The 24,483-nt window shown below is 39.6% G+C and overlaps 1 protein-coding gene across 15 annotated transcripts in view; it reads left to right on the top strand.

Annotated features, from left to right (window-relative positions):
• The window catches only part of SUGCT (succinyl-CoA:glutarate-CoA transferase), a 481,412-nt gene that overhangs the window by 61,446 nt on the left and 395,483 nt on the right, over positions 1-24,483 (top strand). For all 15 annotated transcript variants that reach the window (XM_007058722.4, XM_037890011.2, XM_027821213.3 and 12 more), the window contains one exon: positions 19,762-19,905. In XM_007058722.4, the coding sequence (XP_007058784.2) occupies positions 19,762-19,905 (144 nt within the window). The remainder of the gene's footprint in view (positions 1-19,761; positions 19,906-24,483) is intronic.

Below are 24,483 nucleotides of genomic sequence, written 5' to 3'. Positions count from 1 at the left end.
GCTTGCTAAGGTCCCAGAGGTATCTATTCCCAGCTCTCCAGCCATATCTCAAGAGCGCTCTCCTCCACTCTCTCAGCGAGTGGGGGGTGTGGCTGGTATTTGGGTAACATAGGTGCTCTTAACCACTGAAATGTAATAAAAGGATTAATTCAACCATCAAGAACCTGGGAATGCCCCCAATATTTTGCCTGTGCTAGTTATTAAGAGGCCTGGATTTTGTATGTACTTATTAAATAAAATCAATAGACTGTACAGAATTAATACAAGGATGAAATGACTAATTTCAAAATTACAATAATAAATTATAAGTAAGTTCCCTGCCATAGGGAGAAGTGAAATTTGAGAAGATTTTGACTTGGAAATAGAGGCTCAGAATTAAAAATAGATGTTCAGTAAGAAAGGGTTTGACAGCCAGTTGGAGATGTCAGTCACGAAATGAGAACTATGAAGACCAAAAGCCTCTGAAAATACAGAAAAGGAAGTGTCTGTTTGAAAGTTGGCCAGAGAGCAGGGGTATGAAGCCATGTAAACCTGTAATGATTTGGTGCACCTGGAGTGACAACAAAAAAAGTGGTGTAGCAGAAAAAGCAACTAACAAGAATATGGGAGAGGGGGCCTGTTGTCTCATAGACATGATTTCAGCAGAAACTCTTAGTTAAATTGAAAATGTATTGGCTTGTGTGTGGATTTCATAAATGACTTTTGACACTTGAATACGAAAGTTGACATTATTTAAAGTTATTTCCCCCACTATTTAATAAGCAATTTATTCAGCTGTGGTTGCTCTCTAATATCCTCTAAATCCAAATGTGAATGTGCACAAACTTGCCATTTTGGGGAAAGCGAGAAGGGAAGAGTAACAGGTGAGAGGAGTGGTTGCCTTGAGGTTAAGGCATTGGACTGCGGCTCAGGAAACCTGGGTTCAGTTCCTTTTTATGCAACAGACTTCCTGTGTGATTGTGGGAAAATCCCTTTTACCTTATTTGCTCATCTTTAAAATGGGGATAATATTCCTATTCTCCTCCACCTTTGCCTGTCATGTCTATTTAAATTGTAAGCTCTTTGGGGCCGTGAGTGTGTCTTACCATGTGTATGTAAAGCATCTTGCGCTGTGAGTCCTCGTTCTTGGTTGGGGCCTCTAGATGCCACTCGAATACAAACAGCTTGTATTAGACAGGCAGTGGAGAGCTCATGCTGCTCAAAGACTTGTATTGGGCTAGTTTGGCAAGGAACAGGTGGTAGAATTGAAAAGAAACAAGGAGGTGGAATAAATGCTGAAAGGCACCCTGAAAACTAATTCTGTTTTAGTTCATGTAATGGCAATGATGGTGACAACATGTCTGGTTGCTCCATTCTTGTTATGTAATACATACGGTATGTGGAACAGATCACCTGTATGTGAGGTTCTCCTTCGCGTATGTTTCAGTCTGGATCCTACTGTAGGTGCACATATGCCTCGTGCCCATGAGATTGGATTTTTTTAATAGCAGTGTTCATTGGGGCAGCTCAGGCACCTCGTGTCACCTCATGCTCCTGTGTGAGGGCGTAAAGGACAGAGCAGTTGAAACTGTCCCTCAGTTCCCTCTTACCACCCATGGCAGCGAGATGGAACCCACTGAGTGTCCCACCTACTGTTTTTCTCGGAGGTTTAAACTTGTCTTCTAGATTAGTTTGTGAAGAAATACTTCACCCATCATACCTTTGTTAATTTTTAAAATTTGGATTCCTTAAAAGAGCCGTCTAAACAGAAATATATCTCCCTGTGAAACGGGGCAAGGTGCCTCATGCCAACCTCCATGGTGGATTCTAAATCAGACCCAGAGGAGACATGCACCTCCAAGGAACCAAAAGGGTTGTCTGTGAGGATGACCCCATAGGGTGCCGGTCTAGTTAGGGTCCAGCAGCAAAAGGAAGTCAGGGAAGAAAACTCAGTTGAAATTGATTTCTGGTCACATTGATGCTGATCATCCTGGCACCAGGGCATTCAGCACTAGTGCTGGCAACCACTTCAGCACCAGAACTAGAACACTTGGCACTGACCGTGTGTCACTGGAGCCAGCACCACCACCCAATCTTGGGGCAATGCCAAGAGGAAGGGCTGAATGAAGACCAGCGATGGCTCTGAGCATAGAAAGGCACCGCCTCTGAGAGAGGAAAAGAGGCATCACTCCTCTAAGGATAGGTGTCTACATCCAGTGCCAAAGGAGTGGTGCAAAGTATGCTGACACTGCTGGCATCAGCACTGCTAAAGACATCAGCACCAACCTTCAGCTTGCTCCAATTATGGGACCAAGGTATGCCTTAACAAAACTGTCAAGATCCCCGCTGGGGACAGCATTGGCATGGGAACTGGAGCAAAGATATTATTGAGACATCATGCTCAAGGAGACACACATCATCTATTTCCTGTGTCATCCATGCTTGACTGTCATCCAGTTGGGAGCCAGTCTTTGGTAGCTACCTTTCCCCTTTCCATCAGGCTTGGTCCGATATCTCCTCAGACAAATGGTGGTTTGAACGTAGTTGCCCATGGATGTTCCAGTCATTTCCACAACTTTCTTCCTGCCTAATCCCTTTCCCTATCTCTTCAGAAACCCTTCTTACAAGAAACTCTTACAAAAAGAAGTGGCCTTGTCGCTTCATCTAGGATGTTCCTCAGGAGTACAGGGAAGAGGCTTCCACTCCTAATATTTTTTTTTCTCCTGAAGATGAAAGGAGATCTTCATCTTATCCTAGACCTGCGAAGACCAAACAAATATATACACCGCAGATTCAGTGCTTGCCTCCCTCATTGCATCTCTGTAGGCTGAAGACTGGTTTGTGTCATTTGACTTACAATAGATATATATCTTCATATAGTCATCCACCTGGCCTACAGGAAACACTTGACATTCATGATGGGATCAAATCATTACCAGTATAAGGTACTGCCGTTTGGACTCTTCATGGCACCAAGGGTTTTTATGAAATGCCTAGCAGTGGTGGCAGCCCTCCTGAGAAGGCAGGGCATTCATCATACTTGGCTGTTGAGGGCAGATTGTAGTGGGAAATGGTGGCAAGTTGGAATGTACGCTAGTCTTATTCACCCATCTGGGCCTAGTGAATGACAAAAAATTGTCACTCACACCATTCAAGATGATAGAGTTCATAGGAACTGTGATTGACTCGAAATTGGAAAAGGCACACCTTCCCAATTTAGTGCTCCTGAGGCTCATGGAGCCTGTGTTCGAACCACTCTCAAAATGTTCTTTTCATCACCTTCCTCGGAAGTCAGCCTTCTTAGTGACTATCACTTCAGCAAGGAGAGTGAGTGAGCTTCAGGCATTTATAGGCTGAAAGACAGAGTAGTGCTGCAGCCCCACCCAAAGTTCGTTCCTAAAGAGGTCTCTGATTTTCATCAGAACCAGTCAAATCACCCGACTTTCCTTTTTCCCAGAGACACAATCAGCACAAGGAAAAAAGAAATTACACACATTAAATATATCCAGGACTTTGCTTCATTATAGTGACAGGGCCAAACCATTCAGTGTGTTGCCTTGTCTGTTTATAGCTATAGCCAGACAAAGCCCTGGCTGGGATGATTTAATTGGGGATTGGTCCTGCTTTGAGCAGGGGGTTGGACTAGATGAGCTCCTGAGGTCCCTTCCAACCCTGATATTCTATGATTCTATGATTCTAAAAGTCAAGCTACTTCCTTGCAAAGAGTAACAAAATGTATAGCACGGTGTATCTTGATGTGTTATCATCTGACTGGTGTTCCTGTCCCACTGAACATCATTCTGCCAGACCATGAGCAACAGGCTCCCCCCACTTCAGGAATATCAGAGATCTGTAATGCAGTGGTGTGGACTAACCCACTGATTTTTGTCAAGCACTATTCCTTGGACTTAGATGCCAGGTCAGATGCCAAGTTCAGGAGAACAGTGCTTCAATCACTGTTTGATTGATGCAGCTATACTCCTCATTCCCACCATTCAGAGGGGATACTCCTTGCCAGTTACCTACAGGAGGTTCACACAAACATGTACTTGAAGAAGAAAGAAATACAGTAACTGTTTTTCTTCAAGATGTTATGGTCGATGTGGATCTCAAACCCGCCCTCCGTTCCCCTTTATGGAGTCTTCAGCCACCATGGGCTTTGAATTATGAGGGAATGCCCTTGTGTGGGAGTATGAGGAGGTACAGGGTGCATGCATGGCCTTGAGAGACCCTGCTATTCAAAGAAAATCCAACCATGTGAGGCACATACGCACCTACAGTGGGATCTACACTGAATGCAACATCTCAAAGAACTACAGTTTCTGTAGGGAAAGTAACCATTCCTTACATTCTGATCCAGTGCCGGTGAAGTGAAGAGCATTGCTTCCATTACAATGGCAGAAGTTGCGCACACAACTTCCTGAGCTGAAAATTTGCCAGCTAAATTCCATGGAAATAATAACTGTTACAAAGGAGCAAATGTTGTTAATACTGAGTTAAAGGAAACATATTTAAAAGGTTAAACTTTAACAAAATAGAACTCGAATAAAACTTTTCAATGATATGTGAATGACAGAATGTACAAGTGTTACACTGAATAATTGGATGCAAGTTGTATTATGGGAGTAATATTCCTCAGTGGCCATTATGAAGATGGATTTTATTAAAAGGTTATGTTAAGATCTACACTGGAAACCCAGATGTTCACATCACCTCACCAGTACTTCAGGCAGTGTAATCATTAGAATCATTTAATCATTGTTGCTAACAGCTCTGTGTATTCACCACGGGCTTTTAACAATTCATTCTGACTCAGTCATTCTCTTGCCTGATTAAAATAAACATGCTAACTTTTAGCTCTTATTTTTCTTCATCTAAAGTTTTTGGTTCATATTTTATTCCATAAGGGCTCCCCAAACACACATTCTCTCATGTGCAAAGGGCCAGCGCAGTGCCTAAGTGCTACTTAAGTCCTATTTTGAAGACTTAAGTGGTGCATAGGCCTTGTGCTTTGGGGTGAATTTCGTAGCCCCTTAGATGTACCTTTTAGCTGTTGCAATGAAAATCCATTCTGAATTGGTTTAATAATAATAATAATAATTAATAATAATAATAATAAAAATAATCATACCTAGCTGTTATCTAGAGCTTTTTCATCAGCAGATCTCAAAAGGATGTCAATATCATTATCCCCATTTTCATATGGGAAAATTATGGTTTAAAGTAGTGGTTTAGAATTGTACTTCACGCATGCCTGAAAATTTACGACTGATGATATGCTGTTCTTTAAAATAAATCTCCCAAAGTTCCAATGGCACTGTTTATGGAGAAGTAATAGAGTTATGTGGAATTTTGAACAACATTAAAAACAAAGTGGCAAAACCTGTCTCATTCAATGTGGGGGTAGGTGTGCAGAGCCCTGCTTTGTTCCATAAGGTTGTGACAGTACTATTGGCTGTGTGTGTATTATAGATAAATATTACAGTGTTAAAAATACGTAATAGGGTAGGGTAAATGCAAAAAAAAAAATTTTTTTTAAAAATTCTTGTGTTCTCTTTCCCCCTCTCTCTTTTCGTTGTGTATTGTTTCATTAGAATGTAAAGTCTTCAGGGAAGGGACTGCCACGTGCGACAGACTAAAGTAAAATCAAAATAGTAGCTTATATACAATACTTGAATCAGAATAAAACATGTTCTGGCAAATTCAGAGACTGTGATAAACCCAGAAGAGAAAATGACTTACTGGTTGTAATTCTCCTTCTCTGAAGTTTATCATTCTGACAGGATTCTCACTCTTCTAACATCTTGTGTTAGGAAATAAGAGTGAAAATCCCTGGTGGATAGTATCTTTAATGACACTTGAATGATAGTGATTAAGGTGTTTTTAGCCATGTGTTTTTTTATGTTGAGTTAATTGATTGCCAAATAACTCACTGTAATTAATACTTCTGTAAAGAACGGCCAGTCTGGACACTCCCCAGATATTTGTTTCAGGCCGTGAACATTTGTGGTTTACCCTGAGGAACAGCCTCAGGATAAACTACAAATATTTGTATTCTGGCTATAAAAAAATTCTAATGAGGGTGAGACATGAGGAGTGACTGGGCCTCTGTATTATGCAATATCATATCCACAGAAAATCACTGTGTGACTATACAATGGAATCCTAATTTACCAAAAGTTCTGGTGAACAGGTTATTGAGTGTGCTCTGGGACACCACTGGAGATTTTATTCTGCCGAAGGAGTACATAAATTAGAATTAATTTGAGGAACATCCACATAACTTCTACAACCACCTGAAAATTGTTGAGTTTTAAAGCTGCATTAACACAAACTTCCAGTTTCTGACCCAAGCCATTTTAATACTACAGTACATTTCAGAAGCTGTATTCAGAACTCTGGAATGTTTTCTGAAGCAGGGATGTAATTAATAGCAAAAGTTATACTCCCACTCAGCCCACAGGGACTTCCTTATGTACCTCATATAGTCCATTTTAATTCACTCCAACAATCTAGCTGCTGACTTGATGTCCCAGAATAAAAAGATTTTACCAGTACAGATGATCTGGAACTTTGCTGTGCTCTGAACAGCAGCTTTAGTTAGTGAACTGTTTCTTGTTATTGGATCATGAAATCTATGGCTTAAACAGCAGGGAAGTTTGAGCAAAACCTAAGCCTTAATTAAAGCTTTTTGTCCCTTGTGTAACATTGCTTTGCACTATATACTCACATTTCTTGTAAAATTATAATTTTGAGGGGGTGAGGGGGCTGCAGTGGGGGAGATAGAAGTCTAAGGTAAAATTTTATGCACACTTTTTTTCCAGAGTCGTCCTAATCTTAAAGAAATAGTGATACAAGTATCGTAGGAGCAAAAAAGGTAATACAAATTTGTAATGCATCAAAGATACAGTACAATATCATATTTGGTTGCACAATAGGATATGGAAAGAGAAGGGAATTGAAAAAGAGAGATTATACACTGGGCACATCATTTCAAAATCTTTGAATCCTCAGAGTATATCTGTTTTTGAAGAAATCCTGAAGGTTTTCAGTAAGAAAGGCCTGCCTTTTGAAATGACTTAGTGCTTCATTCTGAGTGTTTTGAAATAGTCTCCAGGAAATTTGAGCTCCAATTGTTGAAGATGCTAAATTGTACTATAATATTACAAATATACAAATGCACACAAAACTACATTGAAATATTGATAAGGCTCTCACTGATTGCACAGAAACAAAGATATTCAGCATTAAGGATAAAATGTTATCCTTGGATCATATTGCCATGCTTAGATTCTGAACCACAAGTGGAATTTGGGGTCCCACACTTTCATTAGACCACCTCAGTATTAGGAATGAAGGATGCTAACTATGGAGTTCCGGATTTACTTCTCTTGGGGTAATATTTTCACTATGTATTTATAGAATATAGCAAACAATGGAATGAAGTCTGGTTTTGTCTAAAGCTGTACCACAAAGTCTTTCTGTCTTTAATGTAGATACCTCTGGCCAGATTCTATTTTTCTTTGTATAAATTTAAAACATGCTAAAAGGACCTAGTTTACACTGATGACATTTTTATTGTCTTCAAAGACATAATTAATAGAAACTCACAACATTCAAGTCTCTTATTTGGGGAACAAAAAACTTGATGTACCCAGATGCAGCAGTGCCAGATGAATGTTCCTTTGATGGAATTTTCTCTGACTCATTAAGGCGATAATTTGAGTGTAATTTCAAAACCAATTCAGATAAGAGTTCCCTTAGTGAATCATTACATACAATTTGGATATTAAGAGAATCTTTGTAGTGGTGTGTCTATTCACTAGGCATTCTTTGTTACTGAAGAAACATTTTGTTTTATTGAATTAAAGAGAGTCAGGCGTGATTGGGATCTACAGTACCAGAGGGGCCATCATCCTTCAGATTAAAAACAAACAAAACACAAGCTCATCAAAAGGCTACACATGGTATATTGCTCAGAACTGTTGAAAACTAGCCATGATTGTTTCCAATTAGCTTTGGCAACTTATTTCCCATCCTTTGCCTGTTCAAAGCCATTTAAAGACTACTGGAATTAAAGCGTTTTATTAAGCATGTCATTTAATGGAATGATTTCTCTTTTGAACTGATTATTCTTATATTGCCAATGTAAATTTGGATTGACCACAAAGAAGCAGTATGTCAGGGCGCAGGAAGGTGCAGATCATTCACTGTTCGGACTTGGGTGAATAGGATTCTAGAAAACTGCATTCAATGTGGGCATCTGAGTGCCAAGAAGATGTTCACAAGGGAATTTAGAAAAAAGCAACAAAAATGAGTTAGTGGAAATTGGTGGAATGGCTGAGCAGTAACAGACAGGAAGGTCCATTTCAGCAGGTGAGAACCTTTTATAAATACATATCAAAACAAGTTAACATAAGCAAAAAAGAGAAATAAACAACCACCTAAACATAGGGATCAATCCAGCCTCAGAATCTGGATGGGAAAGCCTTAGGCATTCTCCCTCTGGGCAAGTCTACACTTAAAACTTTCGTTGGTTGGGGCTGTGAGGATATTTTCATTACGTGTTTATAATGGCAAAAGCCGTAGGATAGAAGTTTATTTTACTCAGAGAGTTGATCTAAGCTATGAGGAGGGAAAAGGAAGCTGAAATTAACTCCTCATATACTAGTAATAACTATGCATCTTGTCACAGATAGACAAGTTTACGAGGAAAGATTAAAATTAAACAGACAGTATAGGCAAAATTAAACAAACAGTATAGGATAAGAGCTGCTTAAGGGGATAGGGTGAAAGCTTACAACAATCTACAAAGGCTTGGTGTAAACACCGAAGAAGGAAGGGAATTACTTGGGCTGATAAAAATATGTAACTTGTAGTACGGGGATGAAATTAGGTAAACCAAACTTTAATGTTAACATCAGAAAAAAATGGATTATTAACGGTCTAGATCTCTTAAACTGTGGTGTATTCACCAAAAGACAGTGTTGGAAACATTTTAGAACTAGAAAATTAAATTGTATGGAATTATCTTATACTGGCATAGGATGTACTAGTTGGACTTTTCCGTCTTTAATTTATATCCCCAAATCAAAACCATTTAAGGATAGAGTTAAGTTTGAAAATGAACCTTTTAATAATGCTTTATATCTCATAACTTGCTTGTTTGAGCCTCCCCAAACCTTGTCATAAACTTCTTGGCTGGCAGACAAAAGTTTCAAGGGACAAGGAGCTGTTTAGTTGAAGTTATGGAAGAGGAGGGACAAGATCAGCCTTGTAATGGAGAGTACAGTATGTTACATGCTTCACTGTGGAGATGCTGCCTTTGATTCTGTGCTAAGAAGGAAGGAAACCCACAATTTGAATTCAATGGTTGGTTTCAGGAGCAATGTTGACACCATGGGGTGATGGCCTATTTTAAAAAAGATATCTATTTGCAATCTTATTATGGTCTTGCAGTAGTGAGGCAATAATTAAGTTGGTGTCAAATTTTTCTGTTTTACTGGGTCTATACCTCAGAGTCTCAACTTTTGTTTATAACCCTTTTTTGTAAACGTCAGGGGGGATTTGAACCAGATTTTGGCCGCTCATTAATTCATGTGGAATGATTTCCAGTATGAATTTTCTGTTTGCATGTTGTTGGATTTTTTTTTTTTGTAGAAAACTTGGGAACACTGGAGCACCTGATTCTTTGTCCCACACAGTGCATGTTTGATGCTCCCTGCTGCCGCCTGAACAGTAACATTGTGATATCAGAGATAATCGGTCACTCATTGCTCACTCTGTCCAGTTCATTAGCATATTTGCAGAGAATCACGATTGCCCTGGTTGTTATGGCTATGGCTGCCTTTGCTAGCTGATTTACCTCAGATGACCCGTTATTACAAAGAAGGGTCACAGGAGGAACTGTAATGGAAGCAGAATGGGTTTGGCTAAGCGCCTGCTGTGCTCCTTTGAGTTTGCAATGTGGTAAGTTATACTGGTTCTTTTCAAAGAGCAGTTGTTTGTTACTCTCCTCAAAAAGGGTTGCATGAAAATAAGGTACAAAATTACAGCTCCTTTTCATGTATATTATCTGCTTGTTACAAATTGGAGACTGACATTCATTTTTTAAAAAAAGGTGGGAAAAAATGAGTCCTTGCTCAGTTTTCTGTTATATAGTTAGAAAAAAGGTAATTTAAAAGTTGCACTAAAACTGAAATTCCAAAGAAGTTTTTGTTTTGAAAACAGTTTTAATTATTTTCAATATATTGGTTGACATGGCACTTGTGTGGTGAAATATTGAGCTTCACAAAGATAACAATGGCAATAAAATATACACTGAAGACAACAACAGTGTAAATGTTATATAAATAGCACATAAAAATCTAAAGAAATTTATGAACAAAAAACTTGCAGATTAGTTATAGTTGGTCTCATAAAAAACAGGAAGTACAAAGTTAAGAATTAGAAAGCATTAAAAAGCTGGAAAAGTCAAGCACTCTCAAATTAGGATATTCCAGAATAAACGTTGCCCATGCAACCTTAATTTGACCCTCTTGAGTGTATGCATTATAATACTGCCTTTAATTACACGCAGAAGTGACTGCCTGCGAAAAGTTTGGTGTAAGAGACTTGCCCAGAATCACACAGGAACTCAAGTGGCAGAGGCAGGGATAGAATCCAGTTCTCCAGGACAGCATTCAGCTGCTTTGCCTTGAAACTGTTCTTTTTCTTTCTGCTGTCATAAGAACATAAGAATGGCCATACTTGGGTCAGACCAACAGTCCATCTAGCCCAGTATCCTGTCTTCCAACAGTGGCCAGTACCAGGGGAAATGAACAGAACAGGGCAGTTGTCAAGTGATCCATCCCCTTTGTCATCTAGTCCCAGCTTCTGGCAGTCAGAGGTTTATGGATATCCAGAGCATGGGGGTTGCATTCCTAACCATCTTGGCTAATAGCTATCCTTCATGAACTTATCTAATTCTTTTTCTAAACTAGTTGTACTCGACCTTCACAACATCCCCTGGCAACAAGTGCCATGGGGTGACTGTCTGTTGAGTGAAGAGGTACTTCCTTTTGTTTGTTTTAGACCTCTTGCCTATTAATTTAATTGGGAGACCCCTCGGTTCTTGTGTTATGTGAAGGGGTAAATAACATTTTTTTTCTCCACACCTGTCATGGTTTTATAGACCTCTATTATGTCCCCACCGTAGTCCTCTCTTTTCTAAGATGACCAGTCTTTTTAATGTCTCCTCATATGGAAGCTGTTCCATACGCCTAATTATTTTTGTTGCCCTTTCTGTACCTTTTCCAATTCTAATATCTTTTTTGAGATTGGGTGGCCAGAAATTCATGCAGTATTCAAGGAGAGGTGACCATGAATTTTGTGTACTGGCATTATGATATTTTCTGTCTTATTATCTATCCCTCTGCAAATGGTTCATAACATTTTTGTTTAGGATTTTTTCACTTCTGCTTCATAATTAGCAGATGTTTCAGAGAACTGTCCACAATGATTCCAAGATCTCTTCTTGAATAACAACTGCTAATTTGGAACCCATCATTTTGTATGTATTGATTATTTTTTTCCAGTGTGCATCACTTTAAACTTATCAACATTGAATTTTATCTGCTATTTGGTTACGCAGGCACCCAGTTTAGAGAGATCCTTTTGTAACTCTTCCCAGTCAGCTTTGGACTTTACTATCTTGAGTAATTTAGTATTGTCCGCAAACTTTGCCATCTGACTGTTTACCCCTTTTACCAGATCATTTAGGAATATGTTGAACAGTACAAGTCCCAATACAGGTTTTTGTATATTACCATTCCTAATTAGGAACCTGTAGGAGAACACTTCAACCTCGCTGGACATACAATAGCAGATTTAAAGGTAGCCATCCTGCAGCAAAAAAATTTCAGGACCGACTTCAAAGAGAAACTGCTGAGTTCAGCTCATTTTCAAATTTGACACTACCAGCTCAGGATTAAACAAAGACTGTGCATGGCTAGCCAACTACAGAAGCAGTTTCTCCTCCCTTGGTGTTCACAGCTCAACTGCTAGAAGTGGGCCTCATTCTCCCTGATTGATATAACCTCGTTATCTCTAGCCAGATTCTTGCTTGCATATTTATACCTACCTCTGGAAATTTCCATGACATGCATCCGACGAAGTGGGTATTCACCCACGAAAGCTTATGCTCCAATACGTCTGTTAGCCTATAAGGTGCCACAGGACTCTTTGCCGCTTTCACATGATTATTGACATCCTCAAAGAATTCGTATAGATTGATGAGACAATTTTCCCTTTACAAAAGCCATTTTGACTCTTCCCCAAGATATTGTATTAATCTATGTGACAATTCTGTTCTTTACTATGATTTCGACCAGTTTGCCTGGTACCGAAGTTCGGCTCACTGGCATGTAATTACCACACTCACTTATGGAGCCTTTCTTAAAAATTGGTGTCATAATAGCTATTCTCCAGTCATCTGGTACAGAGGCTGATTTAAGCGATAGGTTACACAGTTAGTTGTGCAGTTTCATATTTGAGTTCCTTCAGAACTCTTAAGTGAATACCATATGGTCCTGGTGACTTATTATTGTTTAATTTAGCAATTTGTTCCAAATCTCCTCTACTGACACTTCAATCTGGGACAGTTCCTCAGATTTGTCACCTAAAAAGAGTGACTCAGGTGTGGGAATCTCTCTCATGTCCTCTGTAGTGAAGATCAATGCAAACAATTCATTTAGTTTCTCAGCAATGGCCTTTTCTTCCGAGTGCTCCTTTAGCACCTTGATTGTCCAGTGGCCCCACTGATTGTTTGGCAGGCTTCCGGCTTTTGATATACTTAACATTTTTTTTTTTGCTGTTAGTTTTTGTGCCTTTTGCTAGTTGCTCTTGAAATTCTTTTTTGGCCTACCTAATTATATTTCTACATATGACTTGCCAGAGTTCATGTTCCTTTCTATTTTCCTCACTGGCATTTGACTTCCAGTTTTTAAAGAATGCCTTTTTGCCTCTAATTGCTTCTTTTATTCTGCTGTTCAGCTGTGGTGGCATTTTTTGGTCCTCTTATTTATTTATTGATTGATTGATTACATTTAGTTTGAGTCTCTATTATGGTGTTTATAAATAGTTTCCATGCAAATTTCAGGCATTTCACTCTTGTGACTCTTTATTTTAATTTCCATTTAACTAGCTTCCTCCTTTTGTTGTCGTTGTTGTTCGTTGTTCCCCTTTTTGAAGTTAAATGCTACTGTGGTGGGTTTTCTTGGTATTTTCTCCCCTGCAAGGATGTTAAAGTTAATTTCATTATGGTTGCTATTGCCAAGTGGTTCAGCTGTATTCACATCTTGGACCAGATGCTGTGCTCCACTTAGAACTAAATCAAGAATTGCCTCTCCCCTTGTGGGTTCCAGGATTAGCTGCTCCAATAAGCAGTTGTTTATAGTGTTTGGAAATTCTATCTCTGGATCTCATCCTGAGGTGAAATGTATCCAGTCATTATGGGGATAGTTGAAATCCCCATTATTACTGGGCTTTCTGTTTTTGTAACCTCTCTAATTTCCCTGAGCATTTCACAATCACTGTCCTGGTCAGGTGGTCAGTAGTATATTTCTATTGCTATAGTCTTATTGTTCGTAGAATTTCTATCTATAGAGGATTCCTTTAAGATTTGTATATATTTGACTCTAGGCTTTCTTTCACATATAGTGCCACTCCCCTATCAGCGTGACCTGTATATTTTTTATACCCTGGTATTACCATGTCCCGTTGATTATCATCATTCCACCAAGTTTCTGTGATGCATATTATATCAATATCATCATTTAATATCAGGCACTCAAGTTTACCCATTTTAGTATTTAGACTTCTAGAGAGACAAGGTGGGTGAGGTAATATCTTTTATTGGACTAATCTTTATAAAAGATATTTCCTCACCTATCTCTTCTTTCTAATATCCTGGGACCAAAATGTCTACAATAGCACTGCATATTTAGACTTACAGCATTTTTATAGAAGCACTTACAAAATTTGTCATTTCTATATTTATTTGTCTGCCTTCATGTGATGTAATTGAATGGGACTCTTTTTCATTTGATTGTTTCTGTTCAGTTCCTATCTGGTGCTTTATCAACTTCTGTCCTGTCCTCTCTCCTCGGATACAGAGCAGGGGTGGCTAAACCCCGGCTCATGAGCTGCATGCGGCTCTTTTACAGTTAAAGTGTGGCACACGGAGCCCCCTCAGACCTCCACTACATTCTCCAGCTACCAGACTGGGGTGGGGGGAGCTCAGGGCTTCTGCCCTGCGGCATGGTGGTGGGGTTAGGGACTTCTGTCCTGGGGGAGGGGAGGGTCTTGGGCCTTCAGCCCTGTGGGGTGTGCCTGCTGGGGCTCAGGGCTACAGCCTCACTCCTGCTAAAGCCCTGAGCCGCAGCAGGCACGTCCCGCAGCCCTGCTCCTGCTGAAGCCCTGAGCCCCGGCTACCGCGCCTGGTTCTCGAACTTCTGAAGATTATTGTATGTGGCTTGGAGGATCAGTAAGTTCGGCCACCCCTAAAATGGAGTTTCCCCTTTAATGAATTCCCCTCAAGAGATGTCTTTATCTGAACCATGTGCTCCTCCTCATGCGTCAGCTTTCTCCCAGCCCTTAGTTTAATAACTCCCCTATGACTTTTTACATTTTACATGCCAGCAATCTGGTTCTGTTTTGGTTTAAGAGGAGCCCATTCTTCCTGTATAGGCTTCTCCCTTCCCAAAGGTTCCCAAGTTCCTAATAAATAAATTATTAATTTTCCAGTTCCTAATAAATAAATAAACTCCTCCTCCCAACACCATAGTCTTATCCATACATTGAGACCCCACAGTTCCGCTTGTCCAGCTGACCCTGAGTGTGGAACAGGAAGCATTTCAGAGAATGCTACCAGGGAGGTCCTTGACTTCAATCTGTTACCTAGCATCCTAAATTTGGCCTCCAGGACCTCTCTCCTACCTTTCTCTGTGTCACCGGTACCTACATGTATCACGACCACCAGCTCTTCCCCAGCACTGCACATTGGTCTATTTAGATGTCTCGAGAAATCTGAAAATCTTCTCACCGGGCAGGCAATTCACCATGCGGTTTTCCCGGTCATTGCAAACCCATCTATATTTCTAATAATTGAATCTCCGATTACTATTACCTGTTTTTTCCCAATAACAGGGGTTCCCTCCCTCAGAGGGGCATCCCCAGCATGAGAGGATACCATGACTTCATCTGAATGGTGGGTTTGTTTCTGTCTGCTCCAGCTTGATGCTTTCATTCCCTCAGACTTTCTTCTTTCTCAGCAGCACAGAGGCTGTCAGACTGGGGATGGGCCTGCCCTACTGTGTCTCTGAAAGTGCCTCTGTGTGCTTCTGTGTCTCCCTTAGGTCTCCCATTTCAGCCACTATCATCTCAAGAGCCTGATCTGTGTGTCTGAGGGCCATGAACTGCTTACAACATATGCACATGTATGCAACCTGCCCATAAGGCAGGTAATTGTATATGCTGCATTTAGTGCAATAAGCTGGATAGCCCCCCACTCTGTTGCGGGACATCTGCCTGCATTATTTTAACTGTTGCAGGGTTTTTTCTATTTGGTGATAGAGTGGGATATTGGTTTAAGTTTAGAGTGTGTTTGTTAGGTGTATCTGCCACTTGCATGCCTTCTCTAAATTCCCTTGCAAAACTCACCTGTTCACTAGCTCCTCTGGTTGCCTCTGAGCTGGCTTTTTAAACTCCTGTTCTCTGTGAGTTAGCCCCATCCCCTTCTCATGGTATCCTAAAGGGATTAGGGATTGAAGAGTAGCAAGCTAGAGCCTTGTTAGTAAACTCTCAGCCTAGTTTAGCAGACTGCTTGGCTCAGTACACAGCCCCCAAAACAGACTGCACTATAGACTTCAAGCAAGCAAGCATACAACAACAAGCTAACAAACAACAAACTCACCCCAAGGATCACTTAATTGCTCCTGTTAGCTAGCTCCCCTGCCTTGTTCACTACAAACTTCCCAATTTCTGCAACAAATGAGGGATGGGTCCTATAAAGAACAGACTCCTTCACTACCCAACCTCTGCTCCCCTGAGCAGGTCCCTCCTGTGCACTGAATGAACTAGGGCTGCTCTTTTTTTTTTTTTTTTTTTGAAGGATCATGTAATTAAAGGCTGTATCATAATGCATATGCACAAGTGGGTCGAACTAAGGCATCCTGGCATTTTTTAACTTGAGTGTGCTTGATTTTGCAACCCTTTTATCCTTTTTAATCCTTAATTTAGGAAATACCAATTCTTTTATGGTTTGATTTATTGATGAGAGCAACCTTAAGTAACGTTCAACGAAGTTTTTCTCTTTGTGAATCATAGATAAAGAATAGTGCATTAACCATGTATACAGACAAAGGAAATCTACTTGAGGAGGAAAAGATACAGTCTTATTAAGCAAAAACTGGAAGATGGTGTACTTGGTGAGGCAGATGTTGGTATAAAGATCCAAGAGAGAATTTCATGTGATACAGTATCTGCTGAAATCGTCCGTCGTTATCATCTTGCATTTGTAATTTTCTCCATCAAGGCTGAGATTGATGTCTTTTTAAACCAGTGGAGATTGTTTTCAATCTCAGAATGTTGTTGCCTCATTTATTTGCAAGCTGGTGATATTTAGAATTATGACCTTTTTGTCTCTGCCCCTACCGAGCTTCTTGGTTATGATTTAAGATGGATACATTTTGCTTAACCTACTGAAGGCTTTCACTAAATATAGGATAAAGGTTTTGTTTGATGTTCACTATGAAACAGCTTAGGGTAGATAGTATCTTGACTACATGATAGAAGAGGGAAATAAAAAATATCCCTTTGCACCGATTCAGTTCTACCCAGCTTCTGGCCGTTGGACCCACACACACAGAAGTAAGCAGTAACTTTCGCACCGGCCCCTGCTTGGGGCTGTGCCTAAAGTAACAGAAGACTAGTCGTTCATGCACTTTTAATGGTGATTTTCAAGATTTCTTTAATTTCTACTTTGTGTCTTTTTAACTTTTCATTTGACAGTTTTAAAATATAATGAATAAAGTAGCCGTTCTTGCTGTCATATATAGAAGCTTAATTTCCTGCAATTTTTTATCCCCAAATTGATTTCTTAGTGCATTTGACAGTGCAGTATTACCTTACTGGGTACAAACAAAATCCCCTTTAAATGACTCATAGATAGCTAGTTATCGGATTTATATACGCAACTTACTCTGCTAAAAACAGAATAGGAAAACACTATTTGACTTTAAGGACAGCTTTTTATTTTCCTGAGTGAAACCAAGTTCTTTTAAAAGAGTCGGAATTATCATAACTCTTTTGTAGTCCTAAAAAGTAATTAGATATAGCAATGTAAATTGAGAAGTAGTTAAAGTGACTGTACAAATTCAAGTTTTATTGAATGTCTGCCAGAATTGCTTAAAGATGTCTTGTCTGTGCGCCGTTTGACAAAACACTGCTCTTTTTTATGAGATGCAATCTTCATACCTACCTTTTTCATACTGATTTCGGGCCAAATTCTGATGAACCCTTCCTCGTGATGGTGAGTACGTTACTCCAAGAGTAGTCTCACTGACTTCAGTGCCACCACTTGTGGAGTAAGGAACTATTCAATGAAAGTAATGGCATCAGAATTTGAGCCTTAGCTTTTAACTTTCTTAGATTAAAAAGTACTATAGCTTCTGAAGTAATGGTTGTCTCATCTTTTCTGTTAGTAGACTTGTTCATTCCCTAGCTGATGTTTATGAGTAGTCTGTGATATTGGAAAATCTCTTTGCCTTTTGCTCAGACAACAAAAATAAAACTCAGCAAAATGAGAGAACTTCTTGGATGCAGTCATCTTAAACTTCTGGGGTGAAATCCTGGCCCGGATGAAGTCAATGGGAGTGTTTTCATTGACTTCAGTGCGACACGATTTCATGCCTGAAATATGAGTGTTCAGGACACTATAAACCTTGTTGGAAAAGAAATAATTTCTAGCACAATCCTGAAGCACATGGTGGAAGATCAAAAAAATTCTTCAACCATAATCAGCATTATGGTTAGTTGATTAAAAAAAGAGGATTGAGTCCCAGCTTCCTAATGACATTGGATGGAACACTCAGGAATTTCTCCACTTTTAGGTAACCTTATGGTCAAGGCACTGGACTGATACTCAAAAGACCGTGGTTCAATTCCTGGGTTTGCCACAAATTGCCTGAATGACCTTGGACAGGAAACTTTATCTGTCTGTGCCTTAGTTTCCCATCTGTAAAATGGAGATAGGTCTTCCCTAGCTCACATGGATGTTGTGAGGATGAATTCATTAGTTTTCGGGTCACATTCAGATATACAGTGATGGGGTCCACAGAAGTACCTAGATTGATCCAATTACTATGAATGCATTGAAATTTGCATTGAACCTAAGGAGAACTTTGGTCAAAACATGGCACTTATTTTGGGCAAGGAACTCTATAGAGAAGCACTAAATTTACAAAAGCAATTGAAGATTTTAGAGGGATTTGAAGGTTGCAGGCCGATGACGTTACTGTCTCACTCTCAGTGGAAATCTGGCATTTGTGTTGTTTCGTGTGGTTCTAGTTCTTTGTTATTAATTAGGACACAATTGAAAAATGATTCAGAGAAGCTATGAAATCTTTGTTACTTAGTTAGATTGACTGATCTCAAACACTGAACCTTAAACAGTTAGAAAAGGCTGATGGAACCTAATCCTGATTTTCCTTCTCTTTTTGTATTTACAATTGAAGATCCAGGTTTTTGTCCCAAATACATATTTGCAAAGAGAAGTTACACTTCATTGCATCACATTGCATGTGACAGGAAAATCATGGAGGACTGGACAGTTGGATTCAGAATTTTGAATATTTTTAAACCACCTGCACTTCCAGCCAGTCAGCTCAACATTAACTAGACATTATTTTGGCACTTTTCAGATTGGTTTGGTTGTAATTTTGTAATATGTTAGCTGATGAGAAAGCAAACATTGGTAAAAGTGTTTTTGTATTGAAGGGCAGATACAAAACACTAGTAGGCCTAACTAATTAGCTGTATGGGACTCTTATGTGTTCTTACATTTTAGTAACAGAATCACAAGCTTTTCATTTTGGATATATATGTTTTTTATGTTTGAAGATTAAATATGCTTAAAAAGTGAGTCTCAAATTGTGTCTCGTTTCATAAAACCTTTGTGAATCCCCACTGGCATTTCAAGCCTTCCTTTTATAAAACAATCTTTTCTACTGGAAACCGGTGATGAATGTTTTAAGATACAGCAAGAAAATTAATAGGGAGGCGGTTTGCCGTCCTCCTCAGTCACTCGTGCCACTGACAACCTGTATGACAAGTCCTACAGTACCTTGTTTTCCAGGTATATTAAATTGTGTTTTCCTTTGGAATAATTTTGCCTCTAACAATTTATTATTTTTTTAAAGACATTTTGAAACTATTGAATGAAAGCGATAGTGTTGATAAAGGGTAGAATAGCACAACAATTCTTTCACAATTTACCACTGTTTGTAGGGGAGAGCACTGTAAAGTTACAGCATTGCTAGGAACAGGTTATCTGTAGATACTTGTGAGAATATGTATTTTTCAGTGGCAGACTTTTCAACTTAATTCACTCAGAAGGTATTTTAGCTTCTTAGCATGTTTCTGTAATGCGTAATATGAAAAAATTTTTTTAACCCTTGTCTTATATGGAATTTACCATAACAAAATATTAATTCTTCCCCGTTCCCATTTTTTCGCTTTTGCTAGGATGGTGGTCCAATTAGGCCAGGAGTAGCCATGACAGACCTTGCTACAGGGCTGTACACGTATGGAGCAATCATGGCCGGCCTGCTTCAAAGATATAAAACTGGGAAGGGACTTCACATTGACTGCAATCTATTGTCATCTCAGGTACGGGTTTAAAGAATGTTTTACTTAGCTTATTGATGTAGATTTACTTTTCTTATTGGTTTTTGTGCATTGGGCCAAATGACATTGAAAGCAATACTAGAGACAAATTTCCTAGTTTATATTTCTGTAGTAGTGGTTGATTTATTTTGATTGATGACTATTATTACTAAAGCACTTCTGTCTGCCACCTAAATACCATCTTTTAGTGAGGATCTCAAAGCACTTTGAGGCTTGATTAATTAGTGTTTTTAATGTCCCTGTGATGTATGGATAAAAAACACAGCTGATGAAATCACCCTAGGATAGTGTGCTCTTAGCACTGGGGTTTATTTCTTCCAGAGAGGCTAAGGGCTGAATGCTTAAAAGGAATTAGATACTACCTTCTATTTAGGGTGCTAACTTCCATTGAAATGAATGGAAGTTAGAAGCCCAACTCCTTTTGAACATTCAGCTCTAAGTAACTTGCACAGGATCACCCTGAATGTCAGAGTCAGTATATAATCTGGGTATGTCTACACTGCAATTAAAACCCTGCAGCTGGACCATGCTAGCTGACTCAGGCTAACCAGGCTCAGGCTAAGGCGCTGTTTAGTTGCAGTGTAGAAAATTTAGGTTGTTAATTTCAAAGACAGCATTTGTTTCCTTGTAGCTGTATCCTGAATAAAGGTCAAATCCTTAGGTCCTTGCTCAGCAGAGCTCTCAGTTGGGTTCAGATATGAATATTGTCTAAGTGCTTCAGAATTTGGCCTTAAATTAGCAATCCCAAAACAGACTAACGATGATAAATTTCGTTCCCACCTGACTCAGGCTAGAGTTTAGTAATTCTTCTAGTGTGAAGGGAGCGATCGCTTCTCCTGGATGGCAAACCAAATGCATTCTTGAAGGACACTCTTACTAAAGTTGTTATGGCAACAGTGACCTTTATGGAGAGCTTTTTGCGTCCAACTGCTACACTTTCTGGCACCAAGCTAACATTGCAGCCTGCTTATACTTTTTCTTCCTTCCTTCAGCCTTGCCTTATTTAAAATACCCACCTTTCCATTCAACACAAACAGCAATTAAGGGTATGAAGTCAGAGGCAGGGATACACTACGCCTGTAAGAGGACTTCTTTTTCATTCACTGTACTCAAGATAAAATGTGTGGGATCTTTATCTAAGAACATGAAGAATCAGAGCTATTTAAATACCTGAAATAATTTGAAAGTGCTGAAAAATAGTATTTGGTTTGTTTTATCCCCCAAATCCGTACATTCTAACATTTAAGCTTCCATCATTATCCTCAGATGCCATTCTTATGCTTATCTTAAAGCCATGCAAGAGGCCCTCTTTTTCCCAGATCACCTTAATATTAAACTTTCTGCACAGATCTGTCAGTGCCGGTAACAAGGCAACATTGAACTGAAATTCAGCTGCCAATGAAAAAGACCCAAAGCCTGATATATAGCATGATGATCAGGAAGCATATTTTCTAATTTTAGCTCTTCTATGTATAGATAACAAATGTCTGCTTGTAAAATAGAATGTCATTGTGACCTAGCATCCTGTAAAAGAGACCTCTGATTCTGTCTCTCCTCCAAATTACACTGTAGCAGAGTAGCAGCTGATTATTAACTGGTGAAGATTTCTTTCCCTACAACAAAACAAAATTCAAGGACTTTATTGAAGAGAGACAGGATGACTGCTAGGATGTAGTTTTTGCAGTGGGCACTAACTTTCTGTGGTCTCTCAACTATAAACTTTTAACCCTTGGCATAAGATTCTTTTGAAAAAAATTTCCCCATAGATGATTTATAGTTGTCAACTCCAGACCTTTTAGCATCAGCATCTAAATAGTGTCCTTTAGCTGATGCTAGTAAATAAGAAGGAAGTGGGTTTTGGATTTGGTTCCAATTATGCAACTGCACTTATTCTTCTGTTGTGGCTTGAAAAAAAAATCTCTTGGAAGTTTTAATATCCTTCCTGTATTTAATTGCAACCAGGCACACACACACACAAAATAAAAAAATAAAAATATACTGTAGCGAGCTAGTTTCTTTTGGACTAAAATACTGTAAGAAGTGTTCTACTTCTTTAACATTTAACAATTTTTATTATGTATTGTCTCAGATTCCACAGACAGGATAATGTGGTTAATATTGTTTGTAATGTATGATTATCTCAAGTCACTTCTCTGCTTCTAATTACTGAGTTTTAGTTTATATTTGTTATAAAGATACACAATATATTCTCATAATTGTTAAATGACTGGAAAAATATAGCAAATTAGAAGACATTGTTTTCTTCACTCATATCTTTATTGGTAAATGTGTTTTAAATTTTAGGATAGCTTATAGGATTAGCAGTGAACTTTAGAAACTTTTGCCTTTTAGGTGTCCAGTTCGAATCCAGCCCACATCGATAGTGTCTAATGGTTGTTTATGTGAGATGATATAGTTGTCTCAGTTCAGGTCTTCAGGTATGACACAAACCATAACCATAAACTGATGATGATAATACTTTTGTGTTTGAATAGTAACTTTCATTCTATTATCTCCAAGCACTTAACAAAAGTGGTAAACATTATCCCCATTTTACAAATAGGGAAACTGAGACACAGAACGTTTGTGATGTGCCCCGGTTACATGGTATATATCAGTGGCAGAATTAAGAATGAAATCCAGGTCCCCTGACTCAGTGCTTACTGCTATAACTCCTAGGCAATCCTTCGTCTGTACTAGGCCATGTTGTGTTGTCTGTGTGTTAATTGGAGAGATCATGGTTTGAATGGACATAGAGGATGAACCTATCCTGTCTAGAGGTGGTTACTGCTGGTGAGAGTTGAGGCACATTGGTAGGGCAGGATATAGGAATCTTACACAGTTATCCATGTTTTATCTAGCCTGTGGATGAACAAGGGAGTCTGTTTCGAAGGCTATTTAGCACCAGCGTTCCAAAGCAGTAAATTCTCTCTGTCTTTTGCACATGATAAAAAAGTGTAGTGCACACACTACATGGACAAATGTGTTTTCTCTTTCACTACGTGTCTTCGAGGTAGCAAAAACGAATGCTAAGTTATTTTAATTGTTCTAAAAAATATGGGTCAAATGCTACTGTTTGTTTCAAGGTGAATCATTCCACTGAGTTTATCAGCATAAGAGGCAGCAGAATTTGGCACTGTATGCTTCTGCTTGAGCTATACAGATTTTTGAAAGAGCAATATTAATGTGTTTGAAAGAAAAGCTGAGTTTGGCATCAGATATTACGTATGGTTTCTGCTATTTCGAATCATTAGTAATACATAAAGTCATTGGTAGATTATGCTCCACCTTGACCTTGGATTGAATGGGTTCACGAGTTGTACTAATGATAGCTGAAGATTTATTATCTAACTAAAGGAGGGAAGGAGAAACCCATCTTTTCTAAAAAGTATAGGAAACATATTAAAACATAGGAATATGCTAGAACAGGGAAAGGAGAGAGCTTGACGATGAAGATAGGCATTAGTTCCAGTCAATACAGTGAGTTTACTATTTAGATCAGGGGTCTCAAATTCAATTTACCTTAGGGCCAGTGCCAGTCCTCAAATCCTCCCAGTGGGCCAATAATGTCACTGAAGATGGTGTTCTCTCCACCTCCCAGCCCTTTTCCCACCCTTTTCCATCGCTCCCTTGGCCTCATGCCACCTTGGCTGACTCTGCCCAGTGACTAGTGATGCTGCCTCCGTGGCTGACTCTGCCCAGCAACTAGTGATGGTATATCTGTCCCTCTCCCCCAGCCAATGGGAGCTGCGGGGGGTGGGGGGTGGCGCTTGTAGCAGACAGCCGACAGACAGCGTGGCTGCATGGGTCTCTCCTCTGCGGCTCCGCTGGCAACAGCAGGGATAGGGAACAGCTTGCAGGGAGTGGAGCTGCCTGAGGTGAATGACACGTTGCCGAGTGCAACCCCTGGGAAGGTCCCAGGAGCAGCAGTATGGAGCAACATTGGTGGGAGGGGCATGTAAATCTCTCCTCTCCTCCCCCCCTCCCCCCCCCCCCCCCCCCCAGCCGGCAGCCATGAGGGCTGGATGAAAGAACTTTTAAAAAAAGTTTTCGCGGGCCACAGTGTGGAGGTTGTCGGGCCACAGATGGCCCGTGTGCCGGGACTTTGAGACCCCTGATTTAGATGGTCTTTGAATTATGGACATGACTCTGGATATGAAACTGAAAGTTTTACTATGGTTTGTTACCAATGTACCAATTATCAGAATCACTTTATGGATTAGAAGAAAAAGTGCAACCTCCAAAACTGGAAAGTTAAGAGTTCAGGCTAACAGATTAAAAGAAATGAAGAAGTGTGAGTAACCAACAGGGCAATAAACAGATTTTTAGTGCTCCCCTGATCCAAACGCCATGAGGTCAATGGGAGTCTTTCCATTGACTGGAGTGAGCTTTGAATAAGGCCCATAGGTCCTCTGTATGGTGTAGTAATTTATAGAAACAATGAGAGAACAGACTATAACTTGATGGAGGAATATGCCAAGGTTAAGTTACAGTAAGTGAGTAAAAGAACTGAATTGTGTGTGATGCCGAACTTCTGGAGGTCTAATAACCCCCACAAGC

Source organism: Chelonia mydas, chromosome 2, assembly GCF_015237465.2.
Source record: "Chelonia mydas isolate rCheMyd1 chromosome 2, rCheMyd1.pri.v2, whole genome shotgun sequence".
Taxonomy (NCBI): Eukaryota; Metazoa; Chordata; order Testudines; family Cheloniidae; genus Chelonia; species Chelonia mydas.
Note: the sequence above shows the minus strand (reverse complement) of the source record. Positions and strands in the feature narration are given on the sequence as shown.